At 41.5% G+C, this 15,642-nt stretch overlaps 1 protein-coding gene across 3 annotated transcripts in view; it reads right to left on the reverse strand.

The window, feature by feature from the left end:
* Positions 1-15,539, reverse strand: part of LOC118391269 (unconventional myosin-Ic-like) — a 33,346-nt gene extending 17,807 nt beyond the window's left edge. The window contains exon 1 of one of the 3 annotated variants that reach the window (XR_008060880.1): positions 7,639-8,312. Coding sequence is in view for 1 of the 3 variants with exons in the window: in XM_052457983.1 (XP_052313943.1) it covers positions 7,639-7,656 (18 nt within the window). In the remaining 2 variants the exon portion in view is untranslated. Of the gene's footprint in view, positions 1-7,638; positions 8,313-15,381 lie in introns of those variants that run through there. The other 2 variants (XM_052457984.1, XM_052457983.1) reach the window with 2 other exon arrangements.
* Between the last annotated feature and the right edge of the window lie 103 nt (positions 15,540-15,642).

Raw genomic sequence — 15,642 nt, forward strand, 5'->3', positions numbered from 1 at the left:
TCTGAACGCTTAATGGTGGAAAATCCTTGAAACAACACAAGGACAACAGTGGAGTGGAGCCAAGAACTATGAGCAGAGGAAGGCCAGGAGACACTTCCACTCTGTGCTCTAACCCCTCTAACTCAGTGTATTGTTCTCCTACTCACATCTGCAGGTGGCCTTCCTGCAGCCAGTAAAACAGAGGAATTCTTTCTCACACACACATGAATACATAGCGATTAGCGAATCAGTCAGATTTTCCGAAGGATATAACTGAAGTATTTTAGGGTCAGGTTTAGGGTCAGGTCTTCAAGGAACTCCATTGAATGTGTCTTTTGTGTGTTTCTCTCAACTCTAATGCTTTAGTTCACACCCTTCTTCTGCCTCTTTAAAGGGTTGTGAGTGGACTCTCAAGTAGTGTAGGCATAGTTGCTGTTGTCCTGTGGCCCTCAGTGAAAAGATATGTGCAGTACGTACTCATCAGAAAAGCACAAGATTCTAGGTCAGGGGCGTCATGCACCCATTCTTTTAGAGGGAAGTACGTGAGGATGAACGGAGGTGGTCCGGAGGTGGAAAATTCTAAGAATTTAGCATTTTTCAAACACCTGAAACAGATATTTCCTGCAATGTAGAGCCATAATCATTATGCCCAATTCCATGTCAACATTACGTATCTTTTTCTGCATAGATTATATTCTAAGCATACCTCTTTACCTGTTCAATTGTCATTTTAAAATAATGCACATTGATTATTTAATGCCTTAAGGGTTGTTCCACCTCAAAAAGCACAAGAAATAGGATTTCGACACCCTCCATCTCAGATTGTTCTGAAACTGTTTTTGTTGTTATTAAAAATAAATAAGATTAGTATTCCTGCAACAGTATTTTGTTGAAATATAATTTGATCTCTAAGAAATTAATCTAATTGATTGCACCCAAATTGGTAATTTAAATTTTTAGGATTCATATAATATTCAGTAAATATAGTATGTACTATAACATCTGATTGTAACTATAAGTAGACATGAGGAATCCAAAAAATAAATCAGAAGCCACCAACGGACACCCCACACCCCACGCCCCACGGGAATTCCACCCCAACAACAAGTATATAGTATCAGTTTGCTATGTTTGACAAGTAGTATGGGACTCCCAATCACGGCCGATTGTGATACAGCCTGGAATCGAACCAGGGTCTGTAATGACGCCTCTAGCACTGAGATGCAGTGCCTTAGACCGCTGTGCCACTTGGGAGCCCAATACATTAGGTTCAATGTGAAAAGAGACCTGAAAATAGCTGTGTAGCGACGCACCCCATCAAACCAGACAGAGCATGAGAGGATCTGTAGAGAAGAATGGGAGAAACTCCCCAAATACAGGTGTGCCAAGTTTGTAGCGACATACCCGAGAAGACTTAATGCTATAATTACTGCCAAAGGTGCTTCAACAAAGTACTGAGTAAAGGGTCTGAATACTTATGTAAATGTGATATTTCAGCTATTTTCTAAAATGTTCTAAAAAACTGTTTTTGCTTCATCATTATGAGGTATTGTGTGTAGATAAATGAGGGGGAAAACGATGTAATACATTTTTGAATAAGGCTGTAACGTAACAAAATGTGGAAAAAGTCAAGGGGTCTGAATACTTTCTGAATGCACTGTATATTTGTTTCTACTGCCCTTTTGAATGTAATATTTAAAACAATTCAAGCGTTGTAACTAATTTTGTGGTGATCATGCTTACATTTGTTGCTCACACTGTTGTCCTCAGAACACCATTGGAAATGAGACCCTGTTATCAATGGGTTCCCCTGGTTAAATAGAGGTCAATAAATAAAAAACATTGTAGCACAGTTGTTTTGTGCCATATTCTTTACCCTAACCATCTCCCTGTAGTTTTGAGCAGTTCTGCATCAACTATTGCAATGAGAAGCTGCAACAGCTGTTCATTGAGCTCACCCTCAAGTCTGAGCAGGAGGAGTACGAGGCAGAGGGCATCACTGTGAGTCAGGGAGGGTCGAGGGGTACTCAGAGAAAGAGAGGGGTGTTTTCATTCAAATAGACAAAACAAGAATTGAGGTATACTAAGAAAAACATATTGTAGTGATGAACAAAATACTGAGTAAAGGGTCTGAATACTTATGTAGATGTGATATTTCCATTTTTTAAATGTATAAATTAGCAAAAAGTTCTAAAATCCGGTCTGTGGTTGGCTTTTGACCATCTCTTTAGATTCCTCATGTCTTAGTCATTGTTAAAAACAGTTTGGTCTAAATCAGATGTTAGGTACTATTATTATTTAATATTGTATATATAATATTATAATATTATATATAATTTGGGTGCAAATTAGAGATCAAATTATATTTCAACAAAATAATGTTTCCAGAATGCTTATCTTATCTGTTTCTACTACAGAAACAATTTCAGAACAATCTGAGATGGTGGGTGTCATGGCTTGCTGAAATGACATGGAACGACCCCTATAGAAGTGAGGGTTGAAGGTATTGTAGTCCTATGTAGCCAAAAGTGTTGTGGATCTATGAGAGGCAGCAGGGAGGCTTCAGCTGGACTTGGCTCTGGGCCCTTTAAGTCAGCTCAGTTGGGCTGATTCCCCTCAGTCTTTCCTTATAAGGTGCCCCTCTCTTCTGTCCCCAGGCAAACCTACTATGGGTGGACACACATCATCTCCACAGCTGGCTCTCTATCATGGATGTGCTAGCACTGGACAGTATGGAAAAATACCAGCTACAGTATGTCCCTGGAGAGCCTAGAATCAGTCGCAGGAAATGTAGATGACACATTGTAATGATGGGACAACTTTAGTCCAAACACATACAGTACCAGTCAAAACTTTGGACACACCTACCCATTCAAGGGTTTTTCTACATTGTAAAATACTAGTGAAGACATCAAAACTATGAAAGTAGCCACCCTTTGCCTTGATGACAGATTTGCACTCTTGGCATTCTCTCAACCAGCTTCATGATGTAGTCACCTGGAATGCATTTCAATGAACAGATGTGCCTTAACCTATGCATGTCAACATCAGAAGCCTCCTCCCTAAGTTTGTTTTACTCACTGCTTTAGCACACTCCGCCAACCCTGATGTCCTTGCCGTGTCTGAATCCTGGTTTAGGAAGGCCACCAAGAATTCTGAGATTTCCATACCCAACTGCAACATTTTACATCAAGATAGAACTGCCAAAGGGGGAGGAGTTGCAATCTACTGCAGACAGCCTGCAAAGTTCTGTCATACTTTTTTGAACATCTAATTTGAAAAATGAACCTCTCCAGAAATAAGTCTCTCACTGTTGCCGCCTGCTATCGACCCTCCTCAGCTCCCAGCTGTGCCCTGGACACCGTTTGTGTATTGATCCCCCCATTTAGATTCAGATTTCGTTCTGTTAGGTGACCTAAACTGGGATATGCTTAACACCCCGGCAGTCCTACAATCTAAGCTAGATGCCCTCAATCTCACACAAATCATCAAGGAACCCAACATGTACAACCCTAAATCCGTAAACATGGGCACCCTCATAGACATTATCCTGACCAACTTGCCCTCCAAATACACCTCCTCTGTTTTCAATCAGGATCTCAGCGATCACTGCCTCATTGCCTCTATCCGCTATGGGTCCGCGGTCAAACGATCACCCCTCATCACTGTCAAAAGCTCCCTAAAACACTTCTCTGAGCAGGCCTTTCTAAACGACCTGGCCCGAGTATCCTGGAAGGATATTGACCTCATCCCGTCAGTCGAGGATGCCTGGTCATTCTTTAAAAGTTATTTCCTCACCATCTTAGATAAACATGCCGTTCAAAAAACGCAGAACTAAGAACAGACATAGCCCTTGGTTCCCTCCAGACCTGACTGCCATTGACCAGCACAAAACAAAAACATCCTGTGGCGGACTGCAATAGCATCGAATAGTCCCCGTGATATGCAACTGTTCAGGGAAGTCAGCAAAACAAAGGCTAGTCCAACCCCCCCCACCCCCCCCACCCACAGCAGATGTTCTAAAACCTGAACCAGTACAAATCAGCTGGGCTAGACAATCTGGACCCTCTCTTTCTAAAACAATCCGCAGCCATTGTTGCAACCCCTATTACCAGCCTGTTCAACCTCTATTTCATAACGTCCGAGATCCCCAAAGATTGGAAAACTGCCCCGGTCATCCCCCTCTTCAAAGGGGGTGACACCCTATACCCAAACTGTTATAGACCTATATCCATCCTGCCCTGCCTATCTAAAGTCTTCGAAAGCAAAGTTAATAAACGACCATTTCGAATCCCACCGTACCTTCTCCGCTGTGCAATCCGGTTTCCGAGCCGGTCACGGGTGCACCTCAGCCACGCTCAAGGTACTAAACGATATCATAACCGCCATCAATAAAAGACAGTACTGTGCAGCCGTCTTCATCGACCTGGCCAAGGCTTTCGACTGTGTCAATCACGTATTCTTATCGGCAGACTCAATAGCCTTGGTTTTTCTAATGACTGCCTCGCCTGGTACACCCACTACTTTACAAACAGAGTTCAGTGTGTCACATCAGAGGGCATGTTGTCTGGACCTCTGGCAGTCTCTGTGGGTGTACAACAGGGTTAAATTCTCGGGCCGACTCTCTTCTCTGTATATATCAATGATGTCGCTCTTGCTGCGGGCGATGTCCTGATCTCCCTCTACGCAGACGACACCATTCTGTATACTTCTGGCCCTTCCTTGGACACTGTGCTAACAAACCTCCAAATGAGCTTCAATGCCATACAACACTCCTTCCTTGACCTCCAACTGCGCTTAAACGCTAGTAAAAGCAAATGCTGCCCTCACCCGCCCGCCCGACTAGCATCACCACCCTCGACATCATCTACAAAATAGCTTCCAATACCCTACTCAGAAAACTGGATGCAGTCTATCACAGTGCCATCCGTATTGTTACCAAATCACCTTATACCACCCACCACTGCGACCTGTATGCTCTAGTCCCACTGGCTCCAGGTCATCTAGAAGTCTATGCTCGGTAAAGCTCCGCTTTATCTCAGTTCACTGGTCACGATAACAACACCCACCCGTAGCACACGTTCCAGCAGGTATATCTCACTGATCATCCGCAAAACCAACACCTCATTTGGCCGCCTTTCCTTTCAGTTCTCTGCTGCCAGTGACTGGAACGAATTGCAACAATCGCTGAAGTTGGAGACTTTTATTTCCCTCACCAACTATCTGAGCAGCTAACCGATCACTGCAGCTGTACATAGTCCATCTGTAAATAGCCCACCCAATTTACCTACCTCATCCCCATAATGTTCTTATTTTATTTACTTTTCTGCTCTTTTGCACACCAGTATCTCTACTTGCACATCATCATCTGCTCATTTATCATTCCAGTGTTAATCTGCTAAATTGTAATTATTCACTCCTATGGCCTATTTATTGCCTACCTCCTCATGCCTTTTGCACACACTCTTTTTTGACTGTGTCATTGACTTGTTTATTGCGTTATTGGCTTGTTTATTGTGTACTCCATGTGTAACTCTGTTGTTGTATGTGTCACACTGCTTTGCTTTATCTTGGCCAGGTCGCAGTTGCAAATGAGAACTTGTTCTCAACTAGCCTACCTGGTTAAATAAAGGTGAAATAAAATTTAAAAAATAAAAAACCTCTCCAGCCTAGATGGGACGCTACCGTCCCACCTGACCAACATGCAGGGCGCCAAATTCAAACTACAGAATTGTAAATATGTAACATTCTTGAAAATACACATGCAATATGTCAAAATAAAGCTTAACTTCTTGTTAATCCAGCCAATGTGTCAGATTTCAAAAATGCTTTATGGCGAAAGCATACCATGCGATTATCTGAGGACAGCACCCCATCAAACAAACACATGACAATAATATTTCAACCCGCCAGGCGTGACACAAAACTCAGAAATAACGATATAATTCATGCCTTACCTTTGAAGATCTTCTTCTGTTGGCACTCCAAAATGTTGCATAAACATCAGAAATGGTCCTTTTGTTCGATAATGTCCTTTTTTTATATCCATAAAAATTCAGTTTAGCTTGCACGCATCAGTCAATAATCCACTCAGTTTCCCTCCGTCAAAATGCATACAAAATGAATCCCAAATGTTACTTATAAACTTTTCCAAACAATTCAAACAACATTTATAATCAATCCTTAGGTATCCTAATATGCAAATAAACTTAATTCAAATTTAAGACAGAAAATCATAATTGTCTTTATACCGGAGATAAACATCAAAGAACGCACTTTCCTTCACGCACTTGGAATCACCAAAGCCAAAATGGGAACCACCTAGAAAAACAATTTAAAGGTCATTTTGCTAAAAACCAGCCTGAAACTCTTTCTAAAGACTGTTGACATCTAGTGGAAGCCCTAGGAACTGCAATGACCAAGTCCATATTAGGGCAAGAACAGGTCAAATAAGCAGAGAAAAAGGACAGTCCATCATTACTTTAAGACATGAAGGTCAGTCAATACGGAAAATTTCAAGAACTTTGAAAGTTTCTTCAAGTGCAGTCGCAAAAACCATCCAGCACTATGATGAAACTGGCTCTCATGAGGACCACCACAGGAAAGGAAAACCCAGAGTTACCTGTGCTGCAGAGGATAAGTTCATTAGAGTTAACCTGTTGATCCTACCCCCTACTTTTTCGAACATTCTGTTAAAAATCGCGCAACATTTCAGCGCCCTGCTACTCATGCCAGGAATATAGTATATGCATATGATTAGTATGTGTGGAGCTTTAATTCAGTACCCTGCATGTGTATTTTAATTAACGTTTGAGTTTTAACGAGTGCTATTAGCATTTAGCGTAGCGCATTTGCATTTCCAGATGTCTAGATGGGACGCCTGCGTGTCAGGTAGGAGCAAGAGGTTAATTAGGTTTTACGTTCCGTTTGTTGTTTTGCTTTTGTATAAGTTATTTCATGTATCGCTCTTCATTCATTAAAGACATGAGTAACCACCACGCTGCATTTCGGTCCGACTCTCTTTCTACAAACGAAGAACGCCGTTACAGAAAGAGAGTGATGGTGCTGCATCAGATGACCTGGCCTCCACAATCACCCGACCTCAACCCAATTGAGAGGAGGAAAAGCAGCCAACAAGTGCTCAGCATATGTGGAAACTCCTTCAATACTGTTGGAAAAGCATTCCTGGTGAAGCTAGTTGAGAGAATGCCAAGAGTGTGCAAAGCTGTCATCAAGGCAAATGGTGGCTACTTTGAAGATTCTCAAATATAAAATATATTTTGATTTGTTTTTGGGTTACTATGTGATTTCATGTGTTATTTCATAGTTGTGATGTCTTCACTATTATTTTACAATGTAGAAAATAGTACAAATAAAGAAAAACCCTTGAATGAGTAGGTGTGCCAAACAATTGACTTGTACTGTACACCATGACTCATGCTGAGCACATTATTTGTGATTGATGAATGACTGAACGTGTCTCCCTTTCCTCTTTGTGGTCGCTGTGAGGGCAACCCAACATGAGCTTACATTACCTTCAGAGGAATGTTCCATATGTTCCGTACACATCTGCTCTGTGTGTTCTGCAACACACACACACACAAACAGACATCTATGACATGTTATGAGCAGCATGTAGAGAAAGGAAAAGGATCTTACCCTGCCTCGGTACCTCATCCTGTCCTAGCTTAGTGTTTGGTGATCTCGCTCTCTGGTCCTTGGTGCCTCTGGAGTCACTGGTCCTCCCTCCTCGTCAGGAAGAGTCCCTATGTGTTCTAGTTAGTCTCTCTGTCCATGTGCAATAGATTCAGATTACAGTTACTCTCTCCTTCTTCTCTCTCTCTCGCACACAGTACAGTATACTGTCTCTGTTTCTGTAAGTCTGGTTCTCTCTTCCAAACACACACATACACCCCACTCTCCCTCCCTCGCTCTCTCTCTCTTTTCTCTCAGTCCCTCCTGCTACCCTATGAGGACAAAACACACAGCATCAAGCCTAAATACCAGCAGTTCAACTTGTTTACACCTTCAGTCCGGTAGTCCCATTGACAGATCAAGAAAACATCCTCTTCTCCACTAGTCCGCAAGTTCTTAAACCACCGATCTGAAACACGGGCTGTAACTCCACTTACGCGTCACACATTTGGACCGGAGCAACTTCCAAAAAAGAAAGAGAGAGAAAACATACGAGGTAAAGTATGCTGTCTGAGCCAGACCAAAGAATAGAGGGCAAAGAAAAGGAAGATTTCAAAAGGTTTGGAAAAATATCCAAACAGCCCATGGACGTTAACAAAACATGTAATCGCTCTGGAACTATATAAAAAAGTTACAAAAATCACATGACTGAGGCCTGAGGGCATTATTTCCCTCCCTCCCTCCTTCCCTCATTCCCTCCCTCCCTCCTTCCTTCCCTCATTCCCTCCCTCCCGTCTTCCCTTCTCCCACAGGCTGAGACAGATTTGTAGGAGATGACAGCAATAGAACTGTCACACCAACGAGATTCATTTCATACCCAACCCTCTCCTTTGGCTCTCTTCCCGTCCATGAAAAAAAAACAGTCCATTCAACACAAGATGCATCACTCTCTTACAATAGCACCAGCACAGACATGTATCTTATATCATTACTCTGCTGCCCCTTCTATGCCATATGGTTTTGTTGGCTACAGGCTATATGTTCACACATTTGTTCACACGTTTTGTGACTGTGTGTTAGTGATAACTATATCCCCTAACCCCTCATGTACAGTACACACGGAGTTTGTGCAGCAGTGCACTTATTTGTGCACTGCACTTACTTTCACCCTACTGACAGGGTTGGTAAGGCCAAGGTCACTGGTCTCAGTTTGAGGACGGCACTCCCCATTGTCCGCCTCCACCACTGTTCTGATTTCCAGTTACTATCATTTAAACCCCTCCTCCCACATAGTCCCCTCTCTCTCTTTGCCAACATCATCAGAAATCCAGCCCTGTGGAATTTGAATAATGGTTTCCAGACGGAGCCTCTCTCTCTCCCACTTTGAACAGAGAGATCAAATATCTCTCCACCCAGACCTATCCTAAAAGACCCACAGTGCATGCTATGCTCTCCACCCCCTTCTCACTCAATAGCAATAAACAACATCTTTGGATGTGTTTTTACAAATGCTATAAAACCTTTTTTTAAGGCACCCCAACACTTTTTTACATTACCAAATAGAGCCTAAATAACTTCCCTACCATATTCAGTCCTTCTCATAGTAGCAATAGACTGACTCTAATTGATGAAATTACAGTTAATTGCATTTACCAACTCAAAAACAGCAAAATTGTGCATGATACTGTAGCCTAGTCTAAATCTCCAACGACGAGACATTCTGACAAAAGCTACATGCAACAGCATTGATAGGCTTTAGGCCTATGGAGATAGTTTGTTATGTTCTTTCCCCTCATTGTGTTTTAACTGGTGCGTTTTCCATCACTGGCGTGATGAGGCATAGAGGAATGATAATGATATTTGGGGCAAGGAAGTCTGAGCGAGGCCAGGGGGGATTATCACACTGGATGTCATTCCCACACACACAAAAGCACGTGCACATGTGCACATACATCCATGCGTAACACATGCAGGTATGTACACACACGCAGGTATGTATTCACCCTCACACATGTACACACACACACACAGTTTATACATCAAATATTCATAGGAAGACCAGATCAGTACCACATCAGTAACAAAAACACACACATACACACAGGTACACACACACAAAATGCATGTGTGGTGACAGCGTAAAAGAGGAAGGCTAATGAGTATCAGGTATAATCCCTGGGACAGAGCAATAAACTCATCGTTATCTACACGACAACTCTTGCCAGACTTCTCTTTTTTTCCTCTCTCCCTTTCTATCCCCGTTTATGCTGCCATCTATACTCCATTTCACCCAGTCTGTTAGTGTTATAAAGCACTGATGCTTAAACAGTGCTTAAACAGTGTTCTGTGAGAGAGAAGAAAAATTATTAGGTGTATTAACAGAAAGTTGGTCTTTCTACATTTATTTAACTAGGCAAGTCAGTGAAGAATAAATTCTTATTTTACAATGATGGCCTACCCCGGCCAAACCCTAACCCGGACAACTCAGGACCAATTGTGCTATAGGACTCCCAATCACGGCCAGTTGTGATACAGCCTGGAATCGAACCAGGGCCTATAGTGACACCTCTAACACTGAGATGCAGTGCCTTAGACCGCTGCGCCACTCTGGAGCCCCTGTCATTGTGAGGTTGTGTAAACAGCAACCTTTGTATGTGGCTCTGTCTAGTCCACTGGTTCCCAACCTTTTTTGCTTACTGTACCACCAACTGAATTTTGCTCTTCCCGGAGTACCCCTGAAGCACCCCCTCATGTATATTTTATCAGTAAGCATGTGGTTTGTGGTTTCATGAGTGTGGTGTTCTCAAGTACCCCTTGTGGATAGACCAAGGAATCTGGTTGGGAATCCCTGGTCTAGTCTATGAGTCTACAGTATCACACACCTTCTCCTGCTTGCTGTCCAACTGTGTTTGATTCCCACAGCCACCATCTTTTTCTCCCTCTCCTTTACTCCCCCTCCTTACCTTCACTCACACTCAGCAGTCTCAGGCCCCCTCTCCCTGACAAATCACTGGAGCTGTTCCTCTGAAACCTCACTCACTCTCTACAAAGGCCTACATCCTTTAGGGGTGGGTGGTATACCATATTTTACTATATGCTGGTATACAGTGCATGGACCAGTTTACTTTCTATAATGGTATTTTAATGCTTGGTTTGTTAAATGTGATATGTCATGTGTAACGTACATTTTGGTAGTTTAAACCGCAACTTGAGTCATCCCTCTCCACTCTCTCTCTCTCTCTCTCTCTCTCTCTATCCATGGCGCATTCCACACAGACTTAGTCCTGACCCGTCACTCAAAGAGCGCATTTGTTGTTGCTTGACCATGAGACACTTCCATTCAGTCTACATGGTCAATGCAGCACATGCAACAGTGTTGATGACAATGATGCTGCTTCCATTTTGCTTCTTAATATAAATCCACAAGCGTTCCATAATTACTCTGTTAGTTTGTGTTTCTTACATCTGCAAACAGTCTTTTCTTAGCAAGTTTTAGCTCAATTGTGTTAGTTGCTAATCGCTAGTTAACTGGCTAGCTAGTTAATATATGTACTGAGTCAGAGCAAACGTAGCTAGCTAATACAGCCTGATACCAGTGATGGTGTAGGCCTAAATCAGCTTGTTGTTTGTGCAACAGTATCTTCTGACATAGAATAATAGGCGAAGCATGAATATGTTGGCTACATTAAGAAACATTTAACATAGCCAAAGATTATAGGGTCCCCTGGGAAACACTGACTAACACTTTGGTTCCTACCCTGTCGCAATAACTCCTCCCTGGCATTTTCATTCGTTGTCATGTCAAACAACCCTGTATTCAAAGTGCCCACTATAATTTATATTCTAACTATTGAATTAGACATTATATTTCCATGATACCAACAGTTTACCCAAGTTGTTTGATCTATATTGCAAGTAAAGTCGCAATTGCAACATTTCTTAAAAAATAAGGCCTAGATTATTTGTCCATATCGTGCAGCCCTACGTGGCAGTGTGGAAATTGTCTCAAATGAGTGCATGAAATGCTGAAATTTATGAAAACGCAGGAAATCATTTCTGCTTGAAGTTGAAAGTGCATTGTGGGGTTGTGGTTCCGGGAAACCACCATGGTTGGCCTTTAAACAGAAAGTGGCAGAGAAGAGAGGAGGAAGTGAGCTCAGATCAGGTACCTGTGTATCAATAGAGACACTGTGTGGTAGGCCCAAAAATAGGACATGGCTCATGCAAACACAAGCAACAAACCACACAACAACAGATGAACTGTAGGCCTAGAGACAAAAAGCAACTGAGTGACCCTATGCACTGCAGTTTACACAACAGAGTGCATGGTCATATTTAATAAGCTAATAAGAAACTGATGAATTTTATAAAGGAGTTTGACCTTGGCATTACAGTTGCATATTTGGTGACATTCCGCAGCTGACTGAAATATGTCAGATAATGATGTTCCCTCATGCACCACAGAAAGAGAAAACATATCATCTTCCAGTGAGGAGGGAGGCTCATTCCAAGGGCAAGCTGATCTAACAGAGGAGGCTAGCACCGTCCACGCTAGGGTTGAATATTTACGCTATTTACAAATGTCCCATGCCGGAAATAAATCACTTTTCTCCCGGGTAACCCGGTATTTCCCACCAAAACCGGAAGTGTCATTCAAAAGCATTATAAAGCATATGAATATGTCTGGATTTGAAACCTGATGCTACCTGAGCCTGATGAGCCATACATTAAATACATTTTATGAGCCCTACGTTAACGACATTTAATGATCCCAAGCCCAAAAAAGCCAAAATGATTGTGCCATTATCCAATACATATATGATATACTGTAGGCTACTGCACATTACGCACAACATTAAAACCCATATATGTAGCTAGCTATATGCTCTCTTGGGTAAATAAATTAAACTAGCTCCAGTAGGCTAATCTTTTTTAGTGTGAACTGTATTACTGTACTGTATTGTATTATACTGTATTAAATGGCCTGGAATTATGCACATCGTTCAAACTATGATTAAGCAGAAGAGAACATGTGATTCTGGTGCAGCACATGAGGCCTACAAGTTACAAGTATAGGTTAGAACATTTGATTTTAATTTTTGAAATATAATAGGGCCTATTTGTATAGGTTAATTAGTAGACTGACAGATATTTATTTGTATTGTTCATTTAACCTGTATTTAACTAGGTAAGTCAGTTAAGAACTAATTCTTATTTACAATGACGTCCTACCCCGGCCAAACGCTCCCTAACCCGGACAACACTGGGCCAATTGTGCACATATGTGAGGTTGCACATATGCTGAGCACTTGTTAGTTGCTTTTCCTTCACTCTGCACTCCGACTCATCCCAAACCATCTCAATTTGGTTGAGGTTGGGGGATTGTGGAAGCCAGGTCATCTGATGCAGCACTCCATCACTCTCCTTCTTGGTAAAATAGCCCTTACACAGCCTGGAGGTGTGTTGGGTCATTGTCCTGTTGAAAACAAATGATAGTCCCACTAAGCCCAAACCAGATGGGATGGCATATCGCTGCAGAATGCTGTGGCAGCCATGCTGGTTAAGTATGCCTTGAATTCTAAATAAATCACTGACAGTGTCACCAGAAACCCCCCCCACACCATAACACCTCCTCCTCCATGCTTCACGGTGGGAAATACACATGTGGATATCATCCGTTCACCTACTCTTCGTCTCACAAAGACAAGGCGGTTGGAACCAAAAATCTCACATTTGGACTCATCAGACCAAAGGACAAATTTCCACCAGTCTAATGTCCATTGCTCATGTTTCTTGGCCCAAGCAAGTCTCTTCTTATTATTGGTGTCCTTTAGTAGTGGTTTCTTGGCAGCAATTCAACCATGAAGGCCTGATTCACACAAGCTCCTCTGAACAGTAGATGTTGAGATCTGTCTGTTAGTTGAACTCTCTGAAGCATTTATTTGGCCTGTAATTTTTTAGGCTGGTAACTCTAATGAACTTATCCTCTGCAGCAGAGGTAACTCTGGGTCTTCCGTTCCTGTGGCGGTCCTCATGAGAGCCAGTTTCATCATAGTGCTTGATGGTTTTTGTGACTGCCTTTGAAGGAACTCCAAATACTTCCATATTGACTGACCTTCATGTCTTAAAGTAATGATGGACTGTCGTTTATAGGGTTATATTCTGTATACCCCCCTACCTTGTCACAACACAACTGATTGGCTGAAACGCATTAAGGATAGAAATTCCACAAATGAACTTTTAAGAAGGCACACTTGTTAATTGAAATGCATTCCAGGGGACTCCATCATGAAGCTGGTTGAGAAAATGCCAAGAGTGTGCAAAGCTGTCATCAAGGCAAAAGGGTGGTTATTTGATCAATCTCAAATATAAAATATTTTGATTTGTTTCACAGTTTTTTGGTTACTACATGGTTCCATATGTGTTATTTCATAGTTTTGATGTATTCACTGTTATTCTTCAATGTAGAAAATAGTACAAATAATGAAAAACCCTTGAATGAGTAGGTGTTCTAAAACATTTGACAGGTAGTGTATTTTTTTGCTAAAAATATGGGGCTCAAAACAGGTGTGGCTCTGCCCTGAATGATGGGTCGCCACTGTAGATAAATATAGGTCGGCAATGGGGAGTTACTGCTTCCTACAAGAGGACAAAATGTGTAGGCTACATTTCAAGCGGTCTTTGAAAGGCCAGTCAGGTAAAAAGCTTACTTCTTAATGAAATGGGAAGTGTTGTATTTTGAGACAGGCTTGAATATGCAGAGGGGTAGCCTACATCATCTAATTCTCTGTATGGTAATAATAATACATTTCATTTCATATAGTGGTTTCTTGCATCATACAACACAATACAATGCAATTCACAGACACCTATTTGACCCATGGTGTTACAGACCAAGTAAAAAAGTATTCAGTAATATTAAGCCCTTCATAATGTAAAAACATGTTTAAAAGTCTCATGCAATGTAGGCCTGCATTGTATTCCACATATAGGCAGGCTACTGTAGGCTATATCATAGAAATCAGTGCACCCCAAAATTTGAGGGAACATAGTTTCTCACCTGTTAAAACTATAACCTAAGCATGATTGCGAAACTTAATACGCTGTGAAAATTGCAATAAATGCAATATTTGCTTGAAATAACCCCCCAAAATTACCAGTGGGAGAATATAGCAGTTGGTTATATATATATTTATTCTTGCAAATGGTCCTTCTGTAGCTCAGTTGGTAGAGCATGGCGCTTGTAACGCCAGGGTAGTGGGTTCGATTCCCGGGACCACCCATACGTAGAATGTATGCACACATGACTGTAAGTCGCTTTGGATAAAAGCGTCTGCTAAATGCCATATATTATTATATTATTGCAAATAAATACAATCTTGTATTCAATATATTTAAAAAGTCAAGTGAAAATTACCCTATTGGCAAAGTATACAATTTGCAAAGCAAACACAAGAGCAAAAGTGTGTTGGTTATGAGTCTGATTTTAGTAATAAGCATTTAACCTACAGATTATTAATAATACATTTTCCACAACGTGGCAATTCTGAAGAATATGCGATACAAGTTTGGACAGATATAATGGGTAACTTTGTTAACTATTATTATAAAGCTAACGTTAGCTGCAAAGGTTGCACTCAGCTACAAAATACCATGATGAGTTCCTCCTTTGAGTAGCCTTGATCACCTTATCCATAAATGCAATATTTCAGCTAATTGAAGCAATGATATAGCCAAAGATAAGAAAATGCTTGAATTAAAGCTTACCTTAAAGCTGTATACTTAATTTATGTTCCCGTTATTTATGAAATCCCCATGAGCTCCGTAATCCACTCAAACAACCGCATTAGAAAAGTGTCAGGAGACGAACTGTCACCATGGTGTCTTGTCCTGTCGTTCCAATGCTTGCCTCCCCGTGCGCAAATGTTTTGGAAGTACGTCATCAATTAGCCAATATCTCATTTTGGTGTGAAGTGTGCTGCTGTGGCTGAACTTCAAATGTATCTATTGCATATATTCAACGCGTAT

The sequence above is a fragment of the Oncorhynchus keta genome, chromosome 12 (genome assembly GCF_023373465.1).
Source record: "Oncorhynchus keta strain PuntledgeMale-10-30-2019 chromosome 12, Oket_V2, whole genome shotgun sequence".
NCBI classification, from domain to species: Eukaryota; Metazoa; Chordata; class Actinopteri; order Salmoniformes; family Salmonidae; genus Oncorhynchus; species Oncorhynchus keta.